This window comes from Atractosteus spatula, chromosome 11, assembly GCF_055471065.1.
Source record: "Atractosteus spatula isolate fAtrSpa1 chromosome 11, fAtrSpa1.hap1, whole genome shotgun sequence".
In the NCBI taxonomy this organism is placed as follows: Eukaryota; Metazoa; Chordata; class Actinopteri; order Semionotiformes; family Lepisosteidae; genus Atractosteus; species Atractosteus spatula.
In genome coordinates, this window is record NC_142716.1 from 35,460,873 (window position 1) to 35,481,045 (window position 20,173).

The 20,173-nt window shown below is 39.1% G+C and overlaps 1 protein-coding gene across 2 annotated transcripts; it reads left to right on the forward strand.

The window, feature by feature from the left end:
• Positions 1 to 911: 911 nt before the first annotated feature.
• Positions 912 to 19,123, forward strand: kctd2 (potassium channel tetramerization domain containing 2). 2 transcript variants are annotated; one of them, XM_088927842.1, is made up of 6 exons: positions 912 to 1,473; positions 4,190 to 4,298; positions 5,227 to 5,318; positions 6,333 to 6,428; positions 7,389 to 7,514; positions 8,217 to 19,123. In XM_088927842.1, exons 1-6 carry the CDS (start codon positions 1,147 to 1,149, stop codon positions 8,244 to 8,246), a joined length of 780 nt encoding a protein of 259 aa, XP_088783968.1. In that variant the 5' UTR covers positions 912 to 1,146; the 3' UTR covers positions 8,247 to 19,123. The 2 variants fall into 2 exon arrangements, with proteins under 2 accessions (XP_088783968.1, XP_088783969.1); XM_088927843.1 differs by having other exon boundaries at positions 8,226 to 19,123.
• Positions 19,124 to 20,173: the final 1,050 nt, after the last annotated feature.

Here is a 20,173-nt window from a genome sequence, read left to right on the forward strand (position 1 = left end):
AACGTAACACAATACTGTAGTCGTTTCAGTGTTTTCATCTAAGGGTAGGCTAATCCATCACCGCTCTTCGTAGCATTGGAGCTACAACGTCGTTTTGACAAATTTCAGGTTTCAATTGGTTTCACACAATCTTAACAAAATGAACAAGTAATAGGTTTATTCCATACTGAAAAAAGAAGAAAGAGAACACAACGTTTCGGCCGTGGAGCCTTCTTCAGGTGTGACTGAAGAAGGCTCCACGGCCGAAACGTTGTGTTCTCTTTTTTTTTTCAGCATGGAATAAACCTATTACTTGTTCCTTTGCAGCCTACGCATGCTGACGCAGCTACCCACCTGAACTACTACAATCTTAACAAAATTACAGGCTGAATTTTTATGAGCACAGCTCAGCTAAGGACACTTTACATTCTACAGTGCAACGGCGCGTTAATATACAGGTTTTCTGAGAAGCAAACAGCCTCATATCCCGGTAACTGCACAGGGTCCAAGTGCAGACCCCTGCTCAGCGCAGCTCGGTTATGCGACGGTTTGCTGTGTTGTAAGGTCCACAACAAAGATGGCGAAAAGAAAGTCCACATTCACGAAAAAAACTGTTTATTAAACACGATTAGATAAATGTTTTATTTTAAACCAAGAAACTATAAAAACACAACAATATAATTATCCCCTGTTTTGTTTACTATTAATTAATGTAAAAATGAAACTAAAATTGACACGGAAGTAAATACTATTTTAAAGCCATAATTATGCGTTGATTTAAATCATGAATGGTCTACCATTGTTTCTATCTCAATAATGAATAAGGCGATATTCATATTATAATTCGGATACGTCTAATATAGTTTTTAGGTATAAATCATGTTTAGCAACATTCACAGAGATATGTGACCCGGAAGTCCTGCCTTCCCTCTATATTTATGGTATTATTAAATAAAGGCAGATCCTGGTTAAAGGCAAGAAAGCAATGAGAAATTAGTGTATTTCGCCTTTTATCGATTCGTCCAAAAAAAACAAACAACAACTCTTGATGCGTACAGTTAAGCAAATTCGTTGGCTGTCGCGTAATTGCATGAGGGAAGATCCTGAAATAGGGGTTGTAAGTTTACCTGGGAAATAAATTGATATCCTGGTGTGTACGAGAAAAACATGGCAGAACTGCACATTGTGGAGTCTGGAACTGGTACTATAGAGCACACGGAACCGAGAGAGATCCGCAACACCGTCCGACTTTCTTCCCCGACTCTCATGATCCCCGCACGGAGCGGTCTGTCAAGTCCAGGAGTCTCGACCCGGTCCAGTTTCGGCTTTCCATTCAAAAGCAACCCGAGCTCTCCCGAAAAGCCCGGGTCCAAGTGGGTTCGTCTAAACGTTGGCGGCACCTACTTCGTCACCACCAAACAGACTTTATGCAGAGAGCCCAAATCGTTTCTTTCCCGCTTGTGCCAGGAGGACCCAGATCTCGACTCTGACAAGGTGGGAGTTGTTAGCTTGAGGTCTAGTGTCTGGTGTTTAATCAAATTTGTCTCGGACAACTTTGTGTGCAGTCTGCGATGTGGTACCGTCGAGTGTTGTTCGTGTCCCCAGACAGTAAAGAGCAGGGTCAGACCCCCTTATACATCATTGCTCATCAGATAAAAATGTGATTCACCTACCATGGACATACAGAATAAACTTGACATGCTGTTCACCTAAATTTTTGCTCGTTTTACATTAAATACGTTTTTAATGACTCGCCGAATTAACAGAAAATATAATAGTTAACAAAATTCTCTTGATTTACTAGAGTTTATTTTAGTGCATTGTCTATAGTCTACAGCATTGAATATAGAAAGCGTTTTACACTGGAAAAAATGAAAAATGCATTATTTATTAATACATTTGAAATAATATTTCAACTGCTTTGTTTCTTGAAAGACAAGTTTCTTGAAGTTATTTAATTTAAATGGTTTTCAGCCAAGTTTCAGTTGCAAGTTTATGCAACTGGCGACATTTTGGTAATATACAAACATTCCTTTTCAAAATAATTCCGCTTTATGCACGCGAAAGTTGGGCATAGCCATAAGCCAGCTCTAAGTCGCCATACAGATGAGAAAAGTTTGTGACACAGAGGGGCAGTAACAAACAACCTAAACCGGTAGTCAGACAAAAAGTATATTCCTCTGGTAAACTTTCTCCGTTGAACACTAACATTTAAAACCAGTGGTGGTATTGTTTTAGATAATCTTGACCACAGGTTAATTGTTCCTATTCAACTTTTGCTTTTTTTCAGTAAAGACTTTTCCTGTGATGTTTACTGAACTGAAAATGTACAACCAAAACCAGGCTGACTACATCTGGCACTTGAACTCTTGACAGAACTGTGTCAGTGAAACTGTTCTTTTTTTAATTTCCCGGAGTGCTTGTGTATCACTTGGCCAGGTTCCATGTTTCCAAAGCTGTAGACACAAATGTTCCCAGACATTTTGCAAGGTGCTCTTGTCAGGATTCTCTCAGCAAAGCAAGATCCATCCATCCAGTTTTCAACAGCTTTATCGAATAGTGGGTTGCACAGGAGATGGAGCCTATCCCGGCAAGCAACAGGCACGAGGCAGATACACTCTGGATGGGACTCCAATCTGTTGCAGTCCACACATAGACAGACACACACGCTCACATCAAGGCCAATTTTCCCAGAAGGCAATTAACCTACCAATATGCCTTTGGACTGTAAGAGGAAACTGGAGTACCCAGAGGAAACCCACATGAACACTGAGAGAACATACATATTCCTCATAGATCGCCCCCAGTGCCCCATCACTATGGGGCAGCAATATTAACCAAAGTGCCGTCCACAAAGCGTGATATTGGTTCATATTTTGTATTATAAAAACAGAAAATCAGTGCTCTTGCAGGTGCAGCAACTTCAGATTTTTACATCAAGCATAATCTGTGGCATCAAAGTAATATGTCTAATATATGCTTAAGTATACACGTTGGGCAATTTAGAATTCTTTTGGTCCTAGGCTTTGTTTTAAATTGGGTTTCCAGAGTGCTTCAGAGCTCTCTAGGACCACTCCAAGAGTGATCTGCTAAAAGGCCTGTATAGAAATGAATTCTAGGACAGCTTGCAACTTTTTAGTGTTTCTTTGTTATTGCAATATCTGAATTGAGATTAAGCCCTATGCGCAGAGGCTCGTACAGTTGTGCAGTTGTGTGTGGTAGAGTATTAAATTCCCTCGTTGCCATTTCCACATGTCCCTGTCGCAGTAAGATGACAAACAGGCTGGACGGCTGGAGCTAGCTCTTGCCCTGTCTTTGTACCAGCTGAAGGGTAGTGTGAGAGGGAACACACTGCCACAGGTAGGGCTGAAGGTGCCAGGGGTGTGACTCTACATTCTGGGTTGTCAGTTGCTCAAACTTTTTATAATATTCTATGTATATATTATAATATTATATATAACTGTTGGTTGAAAAACTTTAACAGAATGTGAAACACAGTGTGTATTGAAAAGAAACACATTTGTGGTAACCTAATGCATTTTTCACCTGTAATTACTTTTCACAATGTTTAAGGATTTTTCACTTGGAGGTTACAATGTTACAGTGTGTTAATAAAAGTTAAATAAGTTCTGTTATAATGAGTACTGATTCAGGCTGTTAGGCAACAAAATGTGTTACTTTGGAAAGGGTGTATATGTTTGTATTCCAGAAATTCAGAGTTTTAATCTTCTTATTGCTGAATGCAAAAAACAACATCGTACTGTTGAATCTGATGAAGCTACTGAGATATGTATCATTTATGAAAATTGAATTTTTTACATTTGTGGGAGTATGCTGTCATTTTGGTTTCCTGACTTACAGCTTTGGCTGTACAAATGTGCATGTTATTAGAAATGATTGGTTTGTGTGCCTCTTAATAATGATAATACAAAGGTATAGAAAAATAATTAAGTTGATCATTATCAATTTCCATCTTTTGTTTGTTCATATTCACTATCAACTGGTAATATGCTGATATATATATCAGAAGTGCAAATTTTGTTGTTGCAGCTTACATAACCTTTTTTATTTTGACCTGCGAGTCAAAACCAAATGCACTTTGTATTTCATCAGTGGAAAAAATACATAAAAAGGGTAGCATTGGTATTTTGTCATTTGTTTCATAATTTCAGTCTACTTGGCTGTTAACTCTGACTTCATTTTCCTTCAGGATGAGACAGGTGCCTATCTGATCGACAGAGACCCCACCTATTTCGGACCAATCCTGAATTACCTGCGGCACGGCAAGCTGATCATCAACAAAGACCTGGCAGAAGAAGGTGGGGTTCTCCAGTTCTGTCTCAGCGTGTGCAAGCATATGAAATTCAGGCTGGCCCTGCACTTACAAGCAGAGCAGAAAGAGGATGCCTGGGTGTTGTTGAAGTTGAGAGATTTTAGAACCAAAATATTTTGCTTCACTTCTGCATGTGTAATTTCAGCAGTAGATGTAAAGTAAAAAAACCTGTTGCAACACGTACAGAACAATAAAAAAACAAAGACAGGAAGCTTAACTTGTCCCTGCGTTAGATGATGCAGGTGTTTTTCCAAACCCCTGTATTTTTCAAGAGGAATAAAGTATTCAGACTAAAGTGCTCTTTTCAAGTTGATCTTTCTTGAAAACCTTAAATATTTGGTTATTTTTACAAGGTGAAACGTTTTAATAATAATTGCTTACACTTTTATAGCGCTTTTCTGGACACTCCACTCAAAGCGTTTTACAGGTAATGGGGACTCCCCTCCACCTCCACCAATGTGCAGCATCCACCTGGATGATGCGACGGCAGCCATAGTGCGCCAAAACACTCCCCACACATCAGCTATCAGTGGGGAGGAGAGCAGAGTAATGAAGCCAATTCACGGAGGGGGATTATTAGGAGGCCATGATTGGTAAGGGCCAATGGGAAATTTGGCCAGGACGCCGGGGTTACACCCCTACTGTTTTCGACGAAACACCCTGGGATTCTTCATGACCACAGAGAGTAAGGACCTCGGTTTTACGTCTCATCCGAAGGACGGCGCCTGTTTACAGTATGTCCCCAAACAAAAGCAGGTTTCTGTGCTCATAAAATCTGCAGCTTGACACTGCTGAGATATGATGACTACTGCTACAGCCATCGTTTATGGTTGTTTGCTTGGTTATCCAGATTGCATGAGTACATCCAGACTGCCAGCGGTACTCTGGAGATATGAGCTCTCTCTCTTCCACAGGGGTCTTAGAGGAAGCTGAGTTCTATAACATTGCTTCACTGGTGCGACTGGTCAAGGAGAGAATACGAGACAACGAGAACCGCACATCACAGGTGAGGATGTGGCTGGAGAGAGACTCCTTCACGGGGAATAGAGGATTGAGTAATAGTAACTGTAGTCTTAACTTTAATGATTATGACACTCTGCAGTTCAAATATAAGCAACTTATATAGTTTGGTCCCTTGCAATTTGCAGAAGAGAATTTAGTATTAGTACATTTTGTGGATTCTGCTGTTAGAAATGGAGAGCTAGTCACCAGCTGACACCAGCTTGACTAGCAAGAAAATATGTGTAAGTTAAAACAGTCATCTGACAAAGAAAATGTCAGATGTGGTTACCTGGTTTCTTTGTTCTTGGTACAGTGTGATTTCATTGAAATAGGCAGCAATTTTAAAGATATATATACCTGTACACAGCCTGGACCACAGACACACAAGCCGTCTAAAAGAATAAACTGAAAACTCAGGATACACAGGTAGTGGACAAAAAAATGGGAACACCATGGTATGATTGATAAAGGCCAATGGGAAATTCGGCCAGGATGCCAGGGTAACACCTGGGATTTTTAATGACCACAGAGAGTCAGGACCTCAGTGTTACATCTCATCTGAAGGAGGGCACCTTTTTATAGTATAGTGTTCCCATCACAATACGGGGGGGAATTGGGACCCACACAAACCACAGGGTTAACAACCCATACTGGCCCATCTAACACCTCTTCCAGCAGTCCCCTTAGTTTTTCCCAGGAGGTCTCCCATTCAAGGTACTAGCCAGGCTCACACCTGCTTAGCTTCAGTGGGCTGCCAGTTGTGAGTTGTAGGGCATCCTTTCAAGGGTGTACCCTGCCTTGTGCCTTGCTGAGATAGTCCCTGGCTCCCTTCTGCCCAGACATTAAATTAATGTTTGTTTTAATCAATTACATAATAAGTAATGGTTAGCTTTTTTCAAGATGATTGAGCAAATTACATTAAGGATACAGACTTAAATTTCTATATTATTTCTAATTTGTTTTAATGAAATAGATAATAAGTGATAGGTGGCATACCTTGTGTCTGTGCGTTCTCTAGGGTCCAGTGAAGCATGTGTATCGGGTGCTGCAGTGCCAGGAAGAGGAACTCACTCAGATGGTCTCCACCATGTCTGACGGGTGGAAGTTTGAGCAGGTAACAGTGAGGTGGAATTGTAGAAAGATAATTGTGAACTTGCAACAAACCTGATGGAAGTTAAGGCTTTATATATTCATTGGCTTGACATTCTCTGTGCTGTAATGTAATGATTTCATACCTTACTGTATTTGTATTTAGCCTTCTAAATTGTGAGGTGTCCATGATGTAATAGTCTAATTCCAGCATGTACTAAATCTCTTTTGAGTCTTATTGCTGCAGGATTTAGAGCTATTAAGGCAGACATATAAGACCTGTAGAATGCAGATTCATTTAATCTTTTACAGCAGCAAATAGTTAAATCAAGCAAATAAAAATTGAGCTCAAATTCAAACCAGGCACACACGTGGCTCTCCGTTCCTTGATCTAGACCATGAAATTAAGAAAGGGTTTACAGATTCAGGAGCCATTTATTAGTTTGTTTAAGTTAAGTAAATAGTTAAATGAGATTTACATATGTATATCAGTAAGCCCTAGGCTTCGTTGGAGTATCATAAGGGAGCCCCTTAAAAGTGCCGTGATTCTAGAATGCTGTATTCCATTATAAGTACCCAACTGTAACAGGCATCTTGCATTTCTAAAGAGTGTGAAAGGCTGGGAGAGCTGTTGCGAACATCTTGAGTGAGCTGTTGAAAAGAACCTCTGGAACTGATTCCAGCAGTAACTTCAAACGCAGTCAAACAGCAGTGCATTAAAAACCTCAGTGACGGCTCAGAATTGAAGCAATAAAACTCTTTGATCAATAAATGAGGGTGCTTCAGCAATCTTGTCTAACCTGCAGAATATTAGGTTTGCTCTTTTGCCATGGCTTTTGTACAGCTTACTCATGAAACGTTTTCATTTTTGGTGGTATTAAATAATTTTTTCCTGCGTAACTGAATCGCATCATGTCTTAGTTATCGCCTTTTCTGCTTTTAGTAGCTCACTGGGTACATTTCCACTGATTCTCTTTTCCCCCAGCTCATTAGTATTGGATCCTCCTATAACTATGGTAATGAGGACCAGGCTGAGTTCCTGTGTGTAGTCTCTCGAGAGCTCAATAACTCCACCAATGGCATTGTCATTGAGCCCAGCGAGAAAGCCAAGGTAAGCTATTTTGCCACCTTCAATGTGTCCCTTAAAAAGGCACAGTGCCTGAATGTTACAGTCTTTTAGACAGATTGATGATTCTGTCTTTGCTAAGATAATTTATGTAGTGCTATAGTTAGCTTTAATATAGTGCTTTTCATCTCAAAGGATCCCATAGTACTTTACATGTTGGAGGGGACCCAATGATTACCAGTTAGTAGCAATTTTTCTTAAAATTTAGCCAAATTCCTGCACTGGCACAGGTTGAACAAGGAAGGTGCAGACCCTGGTCTAATGCAACTAGTGATGAGTGGCTGCTCATCACTTGGCAGTCCATGAGCCCCACTGTCCTTTACCTCCGAGTGCTGAGGAGTACTGCACCTCTCACTGAACTGACTGCATGATTGTGGTGCCCAGACAGCACTTGGCCAGTGGTGTTCTGCTACCTGGAGAATCGGTCACAGCCTTCCTAATAACCTAGCCTGGGCTTGAGCTGACAGCATCAACAACAGGACACAGTCTTCATGCTGAGCAAGTGCTTTTACGTGCTTGCCCTCCCTTGCTTCGGAGTTGGTAGGGAAACCCCCAGAAAATAATAAATTACAGGCCTTTGTTATTCCCATTGATAATCTGCAGTCACAGTCCACTAAGACTGTGCATCCTTTTCTCATGTCCTTGCTTCTCTATTCCTTTACTAAAGGGTGTCATCTTTTTTTTAAGATACTTCAGGAACGAGGATCCAGAATGTGAGTTCCTTTGAAGACATACTAAGAAAAACGACGCAGACAAAGATGTCAGAGATGTCCTTTCAACCTGTCTAAGTCTCACTGAGCTCTGCAGGATATCCCACACACTCCCTGCGTGGAGGGGTGGAGGTGAGGGTGCAGGAGAAGGGGGTCTCTGCTCAGATGTGGGGTTCCAGTCACCGCTGCCCTCCCTTCAACTTGGGGATGATCACTGTCATGAGCTTTCCTATAGACACAGAAGGACAGTCACTTCAATTTAAGTGAAACTATCACCCACATATAGAGCTCAACTTTATTGGCTGACACTAACAGCAATGTTAATTAATGCATATGTAGTTTTATTCCACCATTTCAAAGCTCAGACCTTTTAGAATATAAACAGATTTTATGTTTTCCTGACTCAGTGCAGAACACATGGAGATTCAACCTCCTGGACTGCTTTAATGATCTGGATATGATTGACCACTGCATGTTACCCAGGGTTCTTTAGCACTTGGAAATTACAAATCAAGTGCTTGTTTACAACCATAAAGGCTACATATTGTTTTAAAATCAGACAGTTATTATTTCAAATTGGAACTTTAATGTTGTAAGCAGTTTCCTACTGGTTGTATTTTATGGCTGCTTTTCTATCAGAAAAATTGTGTGAGCCCTTGGTAAATGCTGTCCTATTTCTTTTAGTGATGTTGAGAATGACCAGAGACACATGCACTGCTCAGTAGACGTTATTTAAACGCACAAGCGTCTTAGCATTTTGTTCATCAGTCTTGTCTAGGGCAGTGGTGTGTTTCTTCATTGGCAAAGAAGGCTTCATCTTTAAACTTGTTCAGGGGATGTTTTTCCAGATCTTTGAATTGAATGGCAGTTATATGAGCATCCAAGGTATTTTTTTAAGAATCTTCCATCAGGAACAGCCCTAATAATTTACCAATAGGTGCCATAACCTAAAGATGATATATATCTTTATTGAGGAATTAAAACAGAAATATTAATATGAATATATAATATTAATATCAATGGTAATAAAGCTAATATCGGAGCTCAAAAATGATTTGAAATCTTCTCTGTCATTGTTCATGGGAAAAAAATAGATTTGATTTTAAAAGAGTGATCAGCTAAATGTTGTTTATGAGGGAAGCTCATGGCATGAAGAGTGGGGCTGTAAAGAGACTTTGGGGTGCTGGGCTGGGGGTTGTGGCAGATGAAAGTGCTCTTAATGCGGGTCCCTGTACTGCAGAGCAGAGATCTACCCCAACTCCCAGAATCCTCACAGCAGCACATTCCCAACACAACCAAGCACAGATGCCGCAAATCTGCGAATCCTCTCATCACCACATCTTACAGGTTACCAGAGTTGGTCATCTCCCACACATCATCTGGTCTGCTCCGGGAATGGAAGGGCGAGTTACTCCACCTTTTCAGGAAGCTCAGCAAAAGCTGGTACGACAGGCAGCTTCTTGCAGCTGAAATTCATTTAAGCCTGAAATGTTTTTGTATCCTCCTTGTCTTGGATGCTTTCTGTTTCCGATGGCAGGGAACTGTTGGTCATGACACCTGCTCCCATTAAGCCCTTGCAGTACCTGTGGTGCTTCAGGAAAGGCCGGCTGTGGAGAAGCAGTGTGTGTCCCAGCACTGCCAGACGCAGGCAAGATAGGATGGAACTGAAGTGAAGTTGCTGGTCCTGCTCTTTATCGAACTGGAAATCTAAACCGGGTGACTGACCAGATGCTGATGAGGAGATGTTAGAGTTGAAGCGATGGAAGTCATGTTTGAAGAGTTTGTCCATCTAAGATGAAAACCATGTTTTGCTTATGGGCCTCAGGGCAGTAATATAAAATGCATCAGAGTTTTGGTGAATTGTGGTTCTGCACTTTCAACCAGTTTATCAGCTTCATCTTATGTATCTTATATTGTACGTATTTTATGCTAAACAAATGGTGTAATGTAAAGTAACAGCTTCTGAAAAGCCTTCTCAAAGCTGAATGAGAGTACACACAGTTGGGGGTAACTGTGACAATGTGCCAAAGGCTTCAGTGCCTCGTGACTTGCTAATGAGTTTCAGAGCACTGTGCAGTGGTCTTTTATGTCTTCTGGAAACCTGCTTATATGCTTATAGCAGTCTCTTTAGAAGCTGTTTTTGAGAGAGTGGTACAGTATGTTTGCAAATAACAGTATAGATAGAATCCACAACAAAATCACTTGAATACGCGCTGTAAAGTGTAATAGGATTTGTAAAAAGAATGGAGCGAAATAACAGGAAAGTCCAAGATTTTAACTGTTTAGTCTGTGCTGGTTATAGCGTTTTTCTGTCCTGTAAAAATCCTAGAAATTTCCATTGCTCCTCAAGTCACATTTTTCTTCCCTAATCATGCTGATTAATCTGCTGGCATGACTCTGTGATCACGATCAGAGCACACTGTGCTCTTTTTGGAGATGGGTGGCTCCTGTGGATGCTTGTGAGCATGTCCCCACATGGTTTGGTTTATGTTCCTAATTCCTAAAATGTACAGAAACCTACATAAGCTGTGCAAATTGAGGATGGTTTTAAGACTTTGATTAGAACTAGCAAAAGACATGATGCATAGAATAATTGCTGTTGATGTATTGCTGATATTTAAGTAGATGCACATGTTAAACCTGGAGAAAAAGTAGAACATACAGTAATACTAAGAAAGCAAAAGTTTTCCATGATGTTTAACTTAATCAGTTGTCCAGCATAAAAATATTGAACTTGAGTGCAGTCCTCCCTTGATGATGTGTCAGTCAAGATGATAGAAATGCCATGAACCTTTCACTGGCCTAATGAGTGGTTCCCCCCAAAATCATACTCTTCAGGCAGCTGTAGTGGTACACAAGTGTGAGATTCCCCCTTCTCCGCATACAAGGTACTCCTGGTCAGGCTTGGCCTGTGCTCATCTCACACCCATCCTGCACTGTCCTCATGAGCAGCTACAAGATGACTTACTGCATTTGTGGGGGTATCTGAATACTTTTGTCAAGAGATTGCATAGTGTCAGAGTTGTTTTGGTGATCATCTTCTTGACTTTAAGCTAAGACATCTGAAACTGATTGTACGTTATTAATGATTTCTTACTCATGCGTTTGTGCAAAAATATGCTGTTAATAAGAAACAAGATTAATGTTCTTTTTTTGAGACTAAAATATATTTTTTTTTAATTGAGCTTTATTGCCATTTGTTCATAGTCCTCAAACCGTCTGCTTGTTCTCATATTAATTCAGTTTGGTATGGTTCTGAAAAATTAAACACAGCAGTATAGCAGTTAATTATAGCAATAGTCGACCATGTGGGCAAAGAAGAGAGGAACAAAACTTCTAATGGGAGGTCCTCTGTCTTCAGGGTTTATTTGTGTGAAGTAGCTACGATTTCCTGATCTGTCCTCTTGGTTCCAGCATCCCAGGTGCTGATGTCACGGGCCATTGGGACCTGCTCGCTCGGAGCTGAATCCCACTTTCGGGAGACAGTTTAAAAATAATAAAGATGGTTAAGTGTGTTACATTAACTGGATCTATTATTGCTGTTTAAGATGTTCGACACAATGTGTTGCATCTTATATTATTTGATTAGTAATTAGTTTCCCATGCTTTAAATGTATTTCTACAGTTCTGTCACAGGTTTTACTCCAATTCATCCTTTCCTGGGCATTCTGTCCGGTTGTCTGATTAGAACATATAATGTACTTTTGCCACTCCTTCATTTAATGTGCTCCACTGGCTTGTATTTTAATGGAAAAGGATGAAAATGTTAAAGCTTAATTACATTTTGATTGATTATAAAAAGGAGGTTTATTGGCAGCATTACATTTATCAACAATAATAACATTAGATATACCTGTTACAAAAATGTGGAGAAAAAAATTAAATCCTTTATTAATTTTATTCTGGAAAAGTTCTTCATTTCCTTGGTACAAATGCAAATATTGATGAATTTTTAAACATCCAAAGAGAAACCCATCAGTCTGCAGAAGTCATCCGTGTGTGATCTCAACCAATCACATTCAATTTCTGAGGTGTTTTTCGTAGGAGTTTTTCATTCAAGCAGCAATGGAATTGTTCTGTAGGTTTCATTCACTTGATATTGAACAAATTGTAATGAGAGCTACACCTGCCTCAGTTTGCACTGTTTTCAAGCTTTTTTACTGTGATCCATATAAATATTATAGCATGAGTATAAAATATGAATATAACTGGAAAGTATTGGTTATAAGAAAGGAGACCCTGGTACTGATCTGTTTAATGTTGTATGTGTGTGTATTACATAACAAACTGGCATTTACAATAATGGAACAATAATTGAACCCTTAACAGGGAAAGAATGAAGGGAAAACTATTCTTTGGCTTACATAAGAGAAAATCCATTTGAAAAGTTAATATTTGATAATGGTTGTATTCCTCATTAGCTGACCTACGGTGACATAAATGGCCACATTCTGGTCATGCTTGGCTTATGATGGAGAAACTGGTTGCCAATTTTCAAAATTAGCCCCAATTCAAAGGAGATGGTAAAAAAACAACTTGGAGAATCTCATGTTATGATAAAGAGTTGCATCTCGGAAAACTAATGGATTGTGTAGAGCTTTCCTTTCATTTCCTGTCCTAAAAAGGCTCCAGCAGTACTACCAGACTACCAGTAGTCTCCAGGATTGTGGCTGCCATTGTGTCTGTGCACGTTGCTGATTTTACATTTTGGTCTGTGTAGGAAGAGTGAGAGGGTGGTGGAAGGGGCTCTTGTGAAGCTGAGGCAGAGCATCAGCAGTGTGGGGTGTCTTAGCTGATGTGGGGTGTCCCAATGTGGATCAGCCTGTGCTCAGAGCTTGTATTCACACCACCACCCTTTGGCCCACAGGTAGCTGTTGTACAATGGTGTTTAGTTGCAAAGGGGCATAAAGGCAACTTTTTAAAACTGTTACTTTTTGTCTACGGATAGTTGTTGGTAACATCTGTAAATTCCTCTTTATTTTGCATGGACATTTACTATCGACATAAGAAGAGCTGTGACCTGATGAGTAATATTGGAAGTGTTTGCAATTGTTCACTAGGAAGAGCATCCTGAGCAGTTCTCTTAGCTTTGTTAGACAGTTATATGTGATGTGTTTGTCAGACTTGTATGTTTGAATTGCAGTGGACAGTGTATTTGGTACATTAATATTTTTGAGTTGTACCTCTATATCCCTCTACATATTGACAATTCCAATATCTATATGGAGAAGAGGCCTGGGATCACTTCTGTAATATGGCATCTTAGATCCTGGGTTTTGAGCCCAGAACCTTTAATTTCAGGAACATTCTACTTTTATATCCTCCCATCAGTGAGCATTCAGGGTATGGAGCAAGCTGAACGTTTACAGGAAAAAATCCACCTTTTCACCAACCTCGCGTCCGGTGTTTTAATCAAGGAACTGTTTATAGAAAGTGTTCCACATGCTGTTACACAATTTTCTATCCTGTTGAATCAGGTCTTACCGATCCAGTATTTACTTGTTTGTAAACCAGGAATGTAGAAAGAAAAGGCTGATTTTCATTAGATTGAAGTTTTCTTTCTAACAAAACTAGATACGATACACAGCCCTGCACAGGAAAGGTTAGTTCATTCTTTGCCTTTATGCCCCAGATTTCTGTGAAAGCATTTTACTCGCAGTTTAGTTTTCTATTCTGGACATGGAGTACTTAATATTTCCAAAGGGCTGTGACAGTGTTCTTCCATTACCGCTGTCTGTACTAGAGTCTAACAGAGCAAAACTGTGCTGTAGTCTCTCTCAGTAGCTCTGCACTTTGAATACAGTCCTAGGAGTGTAGTGTTTTTAAATGTGATAAATAAACTGCATTATATGAAGTTGTGAGGGCTGATGTAGGTCACCTTTTTTGTATTTAAATGGCAAAAAATGTTGTGCATGTCTGATGCATCTACTGTTGGACTTTTACCCCAATAGTAGTGTTTCATAAAGAAATTCTTAGACACTTTTAGACCTTTTAAAAAGTTGAATACAATTGAAGTAAGTGATTATTTGATTGTTGAGTTGCTATTTAGAATGGCAGTGCTTGGGGTGATTAACACTTAAAGTGCAGCTTTGTGAGTTTGTATTGAGTTATCAGCACTCTGTCCAAAGAGCTAAAGCTGATGTGGGAGAGGAAAAGGTCATAGTTATGTCCATAATTGACTACAATTAAAATTGTTATTTGATAAACCTGTAGCAATTACTCAGTTTCTTTCCAGTTGGTTGCTTCTAACATATACCATTAGGTAACAAAATGCGAACTAACCAAATGAGCATTTCATCGGCCATTACTGGACAAATAAAGTAACACAGAACAATGTGAAACTGGATGAAATCTGGTTGGGCAGCTGTAAAAGGAGAACAGAACAGCTTAAACTGACTAATCAGAGGCCTTACCTCATTGCAAAACACGATGACAATGCCTTCGATAGTCATGTCGCTTGTATTGCACGTTACTTGATCACTTTTTCTGACTACCTGTATGTCAAACCGGTCAGCAACACTGCATTCCGTTGCTGAGATTTGTCCTGAATACAGCCAGCTTCCAGCTGTGGGGTGGGGGACAGGAGCTGCTTGTTAGAGTGGCACAGAGCGCCTATTTTCCTTGCTGTTATATATGAAAAAGTTTGATGTTGAAATTCATCTCGGCTGAAGTAACAATGGCAAATGGCATAGGCGCTTTTTTATAATGCCTTGGTTTGTCCTCCCAAATATTTTAATACTGTTGTAGTGAGAGCGAAAGTACTGCTGCACAAAGCTAAGAGACCGTAGCACCTGCCCATCTTTCTTTTTTTTTGCACTCATGTTAAATATGACTCGTAAACTGGGTCTTTATAATTTCAGTTAATCCACTACTTATTGAGAATTCACTCATTTGAATTTAGCTGAGAACCATCAAGGAGTGAATGCCAAGGTTTGTTTTTTGGTGCATTTTATAGTTTTGTTGATTCTTTGTCTTTAATGTCATATTAATCAACCTAAAGTATTCATCGTTCTCCTATTTCATTTAATTTCCAGTTGGGTGTTATTTTACTGTACAGCACGGTGTTGTTAAATTTCTGGTTGATTAAGGCCCTTCTTAATCCTCATAAGATCAAAAGCTTACCTGTTTATTCAGTATGAATTTAACTGAGACCCTGAGACCCCTTACAAAGAAGGCTCATTCATCACACTTTAAATCCCCCACCAAAAACTGGAAGTGCTTGTTTATTCATTGAGGTTAATTCGGAGAAACTGGGGCAGCTGTACTAAACGATAGAGCTACACTGAACAGTCTGGAAAGTCCTGTGTTCAGATCCCTAACACAAATGTGACATTACCCCAATTTTAGGAGCTGCCTTAAGTAGCTAAACAAGTTGTTCCAGCAGTGTATTGCATGTCAGTACAACTCCATTGCTCTCGGAGGCTCTCAAAACACACTCGCCTTTTTCATTCAGCCCTGCACTCTCTCTCCCCAAATTCAGGTTAAAATGGCAGTTTTATCTGGCAGCTTCATTTGAAGAGAAAACAAGAGAACGTCCCTTTCAGCCCCTGCGGCTTGTTTGATCAAAAGTGGGCAGCTGGCTGATTTGGAAAGAATAAATATTTAATCTTCTTGTTGATCCTCTACTTAGCTCCAGCTAGGCCAGCTTTCAGTGGGCAAGGATTTTTGTTGCTCTTTATGTTGCTGGTCTTGTGTGCAATACAGGGCCTTAGTCTCCAGTCTTGGCTGACTCGTGCTACAGTATGTGCTCGGTGTGCCTGTGATCTGTCTGCCTTGCCTCCTTGTGCTCCCTGTGATGATCCCTGCGCTGAGGGGCTTCTGTTTGACCTGCCTTCAATTCTGGGTCTTGTCCTGTGCCTATCTGCTCTGTACCTGCCTTGAAAGTCAAGAAAAAAGCCTTTTTTGTTTCTTTGTTGCATGATTACAATATTAGCTTTTAATGTTCCCTCCTCATATTTATCCTGTTAAGTTATCAGTTCCTCTTGGCCTCTGTGGATTGATTTGTGGCCTGATTTTGTTCTTGCTAGAAGCCCTTTGCCTTTTGCAAGCACCCTGTTGCCTTTTTTTCCCTCTGTGTTTTTGTCATGGATGCTCGAAACACATTTTTCTGATGGTCTAAACTCAATGAATTCAGCAAAGTGTGAGCTGGGATCATTGTTGTGATCTTGGATCCCATTTGGATGTGGGGGTGCTCATTCTCTGTTTTACTAATGTGCATGCAGCGAGAAATGGTCTTTAATGGAAATATTTAAACTTCAACATTGAATATTGGTTAGCATCAGGTAAGCTACCAGCACTTGCAGCAGTATTTAAATAGTATGCATACTGTATATACAGGACGCCCCACATCAGGAACAAAAAGGTTTTGCATTCAGGAGAATCTATAGCAAAATTAAGGTGAGAGTGTAAGGTGAGAGGTGTGGTAGAGTGTATTACTGATATATCCCATTTTCAAAAAAGGAAAGATACATGTATCAGACATTTTCATGTTTTCATGGCAAATATTTTTTGGACTTTGGAATAAAAAAAATTGGAAGACTCTTTTGAGAAATGTCTAATTTCCTGTTTTAATGCTGTTTCAGTTGTGTGCGAATTCTAAAAGTTTCACAAGTGGTTGATGCAGGCCTAAGACACCTCTCGCAACCTTTTGATAATCTGACGGTAAAAATGTTTCCCAAAATCTTAAGTGGTATAAGAAACATGGCCATGACTAAGGCATGCCACTTCTCAGAAAATATTACTTTGCTTCAGCTCATAACTCTGTCACTGATCTATCAGTGCGATTGTTTGGCTGTAGCTTTTTTATTTTTTGGAAATGGGATGATGAAAGCATTCTACCCTTTCTAATTCAGTTTTGAAGTGCTAAAACTAACATGCACTTTCCAAGTCTGTAGTAATAGAAATTTTCTTGCACATCCTTACATGTGATAAGCATTGGAAGTGACTGTACAGGAATGCAGTGTTGGTTGACCTTGAACCCTGGTAAGGGTGCTAAGGGTGGGCGTCTTTCATCTGGGTTTGAATTGTGATGTTTCTCTGTTATGGGGATGTGCTCTCTCATGGTTTCTGTGCTTTTAACTGTTCTTGCTCATGACTTTGTCCTGTATACAGTTTGTGCAGACCGCGGCACTATGAGATCCTTTTTCTTTTGTTTTTTATGTTGTTCTCTTTTTCTTAAATATGTGGAGTGTGTTGATTTTGCCTTTTTTAATTTTTTTGTTTTTTCTTCAAGTTTATTTAGATGCTACAACCTAGCACAATGAAATTACAATTAATGAGTTGTAGAATCATTTGCAAGCAACTCACACAAAACACAGTATCACTGGTGGGAAAAAAATGACTCACACCAGTATAATAAAATGTATTTTTTATATATTTTCTCTCATTCTTCATGTTTTGAATATTGAGTGTCAAGCACTTTAAGTTGGTCTTTCATGTCTTCAGAAGTTTCCAGAGAAGACTGTATCTACAAGTGTTTTAAAGAGCAAAAGAAAGATTGGGGGAAACCTGTAGGCTTATTGGTTCTATTTCACATTTTTGTACAAAAATAATTTAAGATCGATGGAAAAGTCCTTTGAGGTATATAATAAAGTCATGCATGTATTTCAAAGTGGAAAGAAAAGCACAGTTACTAATTGCACTGGTTAGACCTTGAGTGCCATTTAATTCATTTGTAAAAAGATGTTACTGAGTTAATTTTTGGTTTCTTTGAACTCAGTCCTATCTTTTTGTATTCCCTGTTTATTGAAAATTTGCCATTTTGCTCAGAACCTGTCTGGTACTGACAGTGCAGTGCTGCTGTGCTCCTGTTTAAGTTAATTTTCTAGTGTATTTCTTACAAAAAAAGGGCCAGAAAGTAATTTTTCTAGTGTCTCTATAGAGTCATTTCAAAACACATTTCATTTTCTGGCCAGAACAGAGGCTTTAATTTCCAACATATTTGAAGGAAAAAAGTATCCTCAATTTCATGTCTTATTACAGACTAACATTGTCCTCTTCATGGGTTCTGCAATAAAATATCAGTCTTGTGTAAGGCAGAAAGGAAAAAAAATACATATTTGATTTAATTGCAAAGTACTATTAGAAACTCCTTACATACTTGCAGTTTTCTAGATTCCTCTTTAACAGTGATGTAAAACGGTGTGTCTTTTTGCGGTGCTTAAATCAAAAAGCACTCTCATTCTTGATTACCTCACTCTCCTGATGTGGCTCATCTATGACTTCATGACAGGAAAACCTTAATACAGACAAGCAGCACACTGCAAAACATTGCGTTTATTATACCCCATACATTGAACTAAAGAATTCCTCAGTGAAATATTTCTAAATAGTTACATTTGACTGGTTTATTTTTTCCACTGTGCTAGAAGTCCTGAAAATGCCTATTCAGTCAATTTAAAGAATCTCAGCCTCCGAATACATTATTTCTCAGTTCTGTGTGCTCCCTTAACTGTTAGATTTTATAAATCTGAGATCTTAACACTCGCACTTGGGCACAGTCACTACTTTTGCCCTCTGTGTTGCCTTGTGGCACAGCTCTGAAATTCAGACGATTCTTGAACTCAGATAAGTTGGTCTCAGTGCACCCCTGTCTAGCTTTGCAAGGAGAACACCTGCATGCTTTTAGTTCTTTTTCTATAAAAAAATGCTAAAACTCTAACATGGTTTAAAAATGTTTGAGTGTGTTATTTATTTATTCCCAGTGTTATGTCAAAGGAGTAGATTTTGTCTGGAGATTTCTCTGTAAATTCTGGAACTGATTTTATGTTTTTAATTTTTATTTTCAATTTGTCTACTGACTCAATGTTTTCTTTTTTGTAATATGTTACATGTACTGATTTAAAAAAAAGTCAAGATTTTTTATTAAAAATGTGATGCTGTGCTAACCATTTGTTCTGTTTTCTGTTAACAAAAGAAAAATGTCCGGGTATGGTATATAAATTATTTTCCAAAACAAATGAGGTGTTAGTGGTAATAGAAGTTAGAAAAGTTTAGGAAAAAACGTCCTGCCACCAGTTTCAATAAAGCAGTTGATAAAATGTACATAACACACCCTATTAGGGAATATATGATGAGCTAACATCAGTTTTTAATTTCCCTTAAACAATCTAATTTCTACTAAAGAGCCCTAATCAATACAAGTATTTGTAAGACTTTTAACACAGTTTTTTTTTCATTTGGCACCTGGGGAAATGCAGTTTTTTGTAGTATGAAGTATTATTGGAAGCACTGCGGTGTCTACTGGAAGAAAGATGTATTCATACTCCCATTTTCCTGTATTTCCGGATCTAGAGTGTCAGTAGGATTGACTGTGAAATTAATTAACATTGAGCTTGAGACCTGGAGGTTTCCCAGAAAATAGCAAACCTACTGTACCATAGAGGTCACCATTTTGTATATCTGAGATAAACTGTTAGGTAATTGTACACTTTAACTGGCCATAATAAATGGCTTAGAATAAGGCAAGTAGTGTGTTTCAACTGGCCACTAAGAAAGGCTGAGTCTTAAAAATACTGGAGTTTGAGATGTGATAAAACTCAGGCTCTGAAGTATAAACAGCTCAGTCAGTACAGGGTGAACTGTGTCCGGTCCTGTGAGTACAGAAATGATTGGCAGGTTTGACTATCAAAATTAGAAGAAATCCTTGGATGATTTTGTAATGAATGGTAAGTACTGTACCATTACATTATTCTGAAGAAAAGTTATCGTAGGGGGTCATTTGGTCATCAGAGGATCCAGAAGATTACATTTGCTGATTCATTTTGAAGTATTTCTACTCAGAAAAGAAGACAGCAGGAAATAAGCCACGGACCTGTCGGTGATAAAAGAATCATATATGCTAATGTTTTTTTTTCAGTATCCATGCCTTTAAAAAATTCTTTCTTCATTCAGCTTAGAATTTGTCCATTTCTGGTTGAATGTAATTTAGTTTAT

Coding starts and splice junctions, on each gene's coding strand:
- kctd2 (XM_088927842.1), top strand. CDS start 1,147: ATGGCAGAACTGCACATTGTGGAGTCTGGAACTGGTACTATAGAGCAC. Junction 1,474..4,189: donor CAGATCTCGACTCTGACAAG/GTGGGAGTTGTT, acceptor ATTTTCCTTCAG/GATGAGACAGGTGCCTATCT. Junction 6,429..7,388: donor ACGGGTGGAAGTTTGAGCAG/GTAACAGTGAGG, acceptor CTTTTCCCCCAG/CTCATTAGTATTGGATCCTC.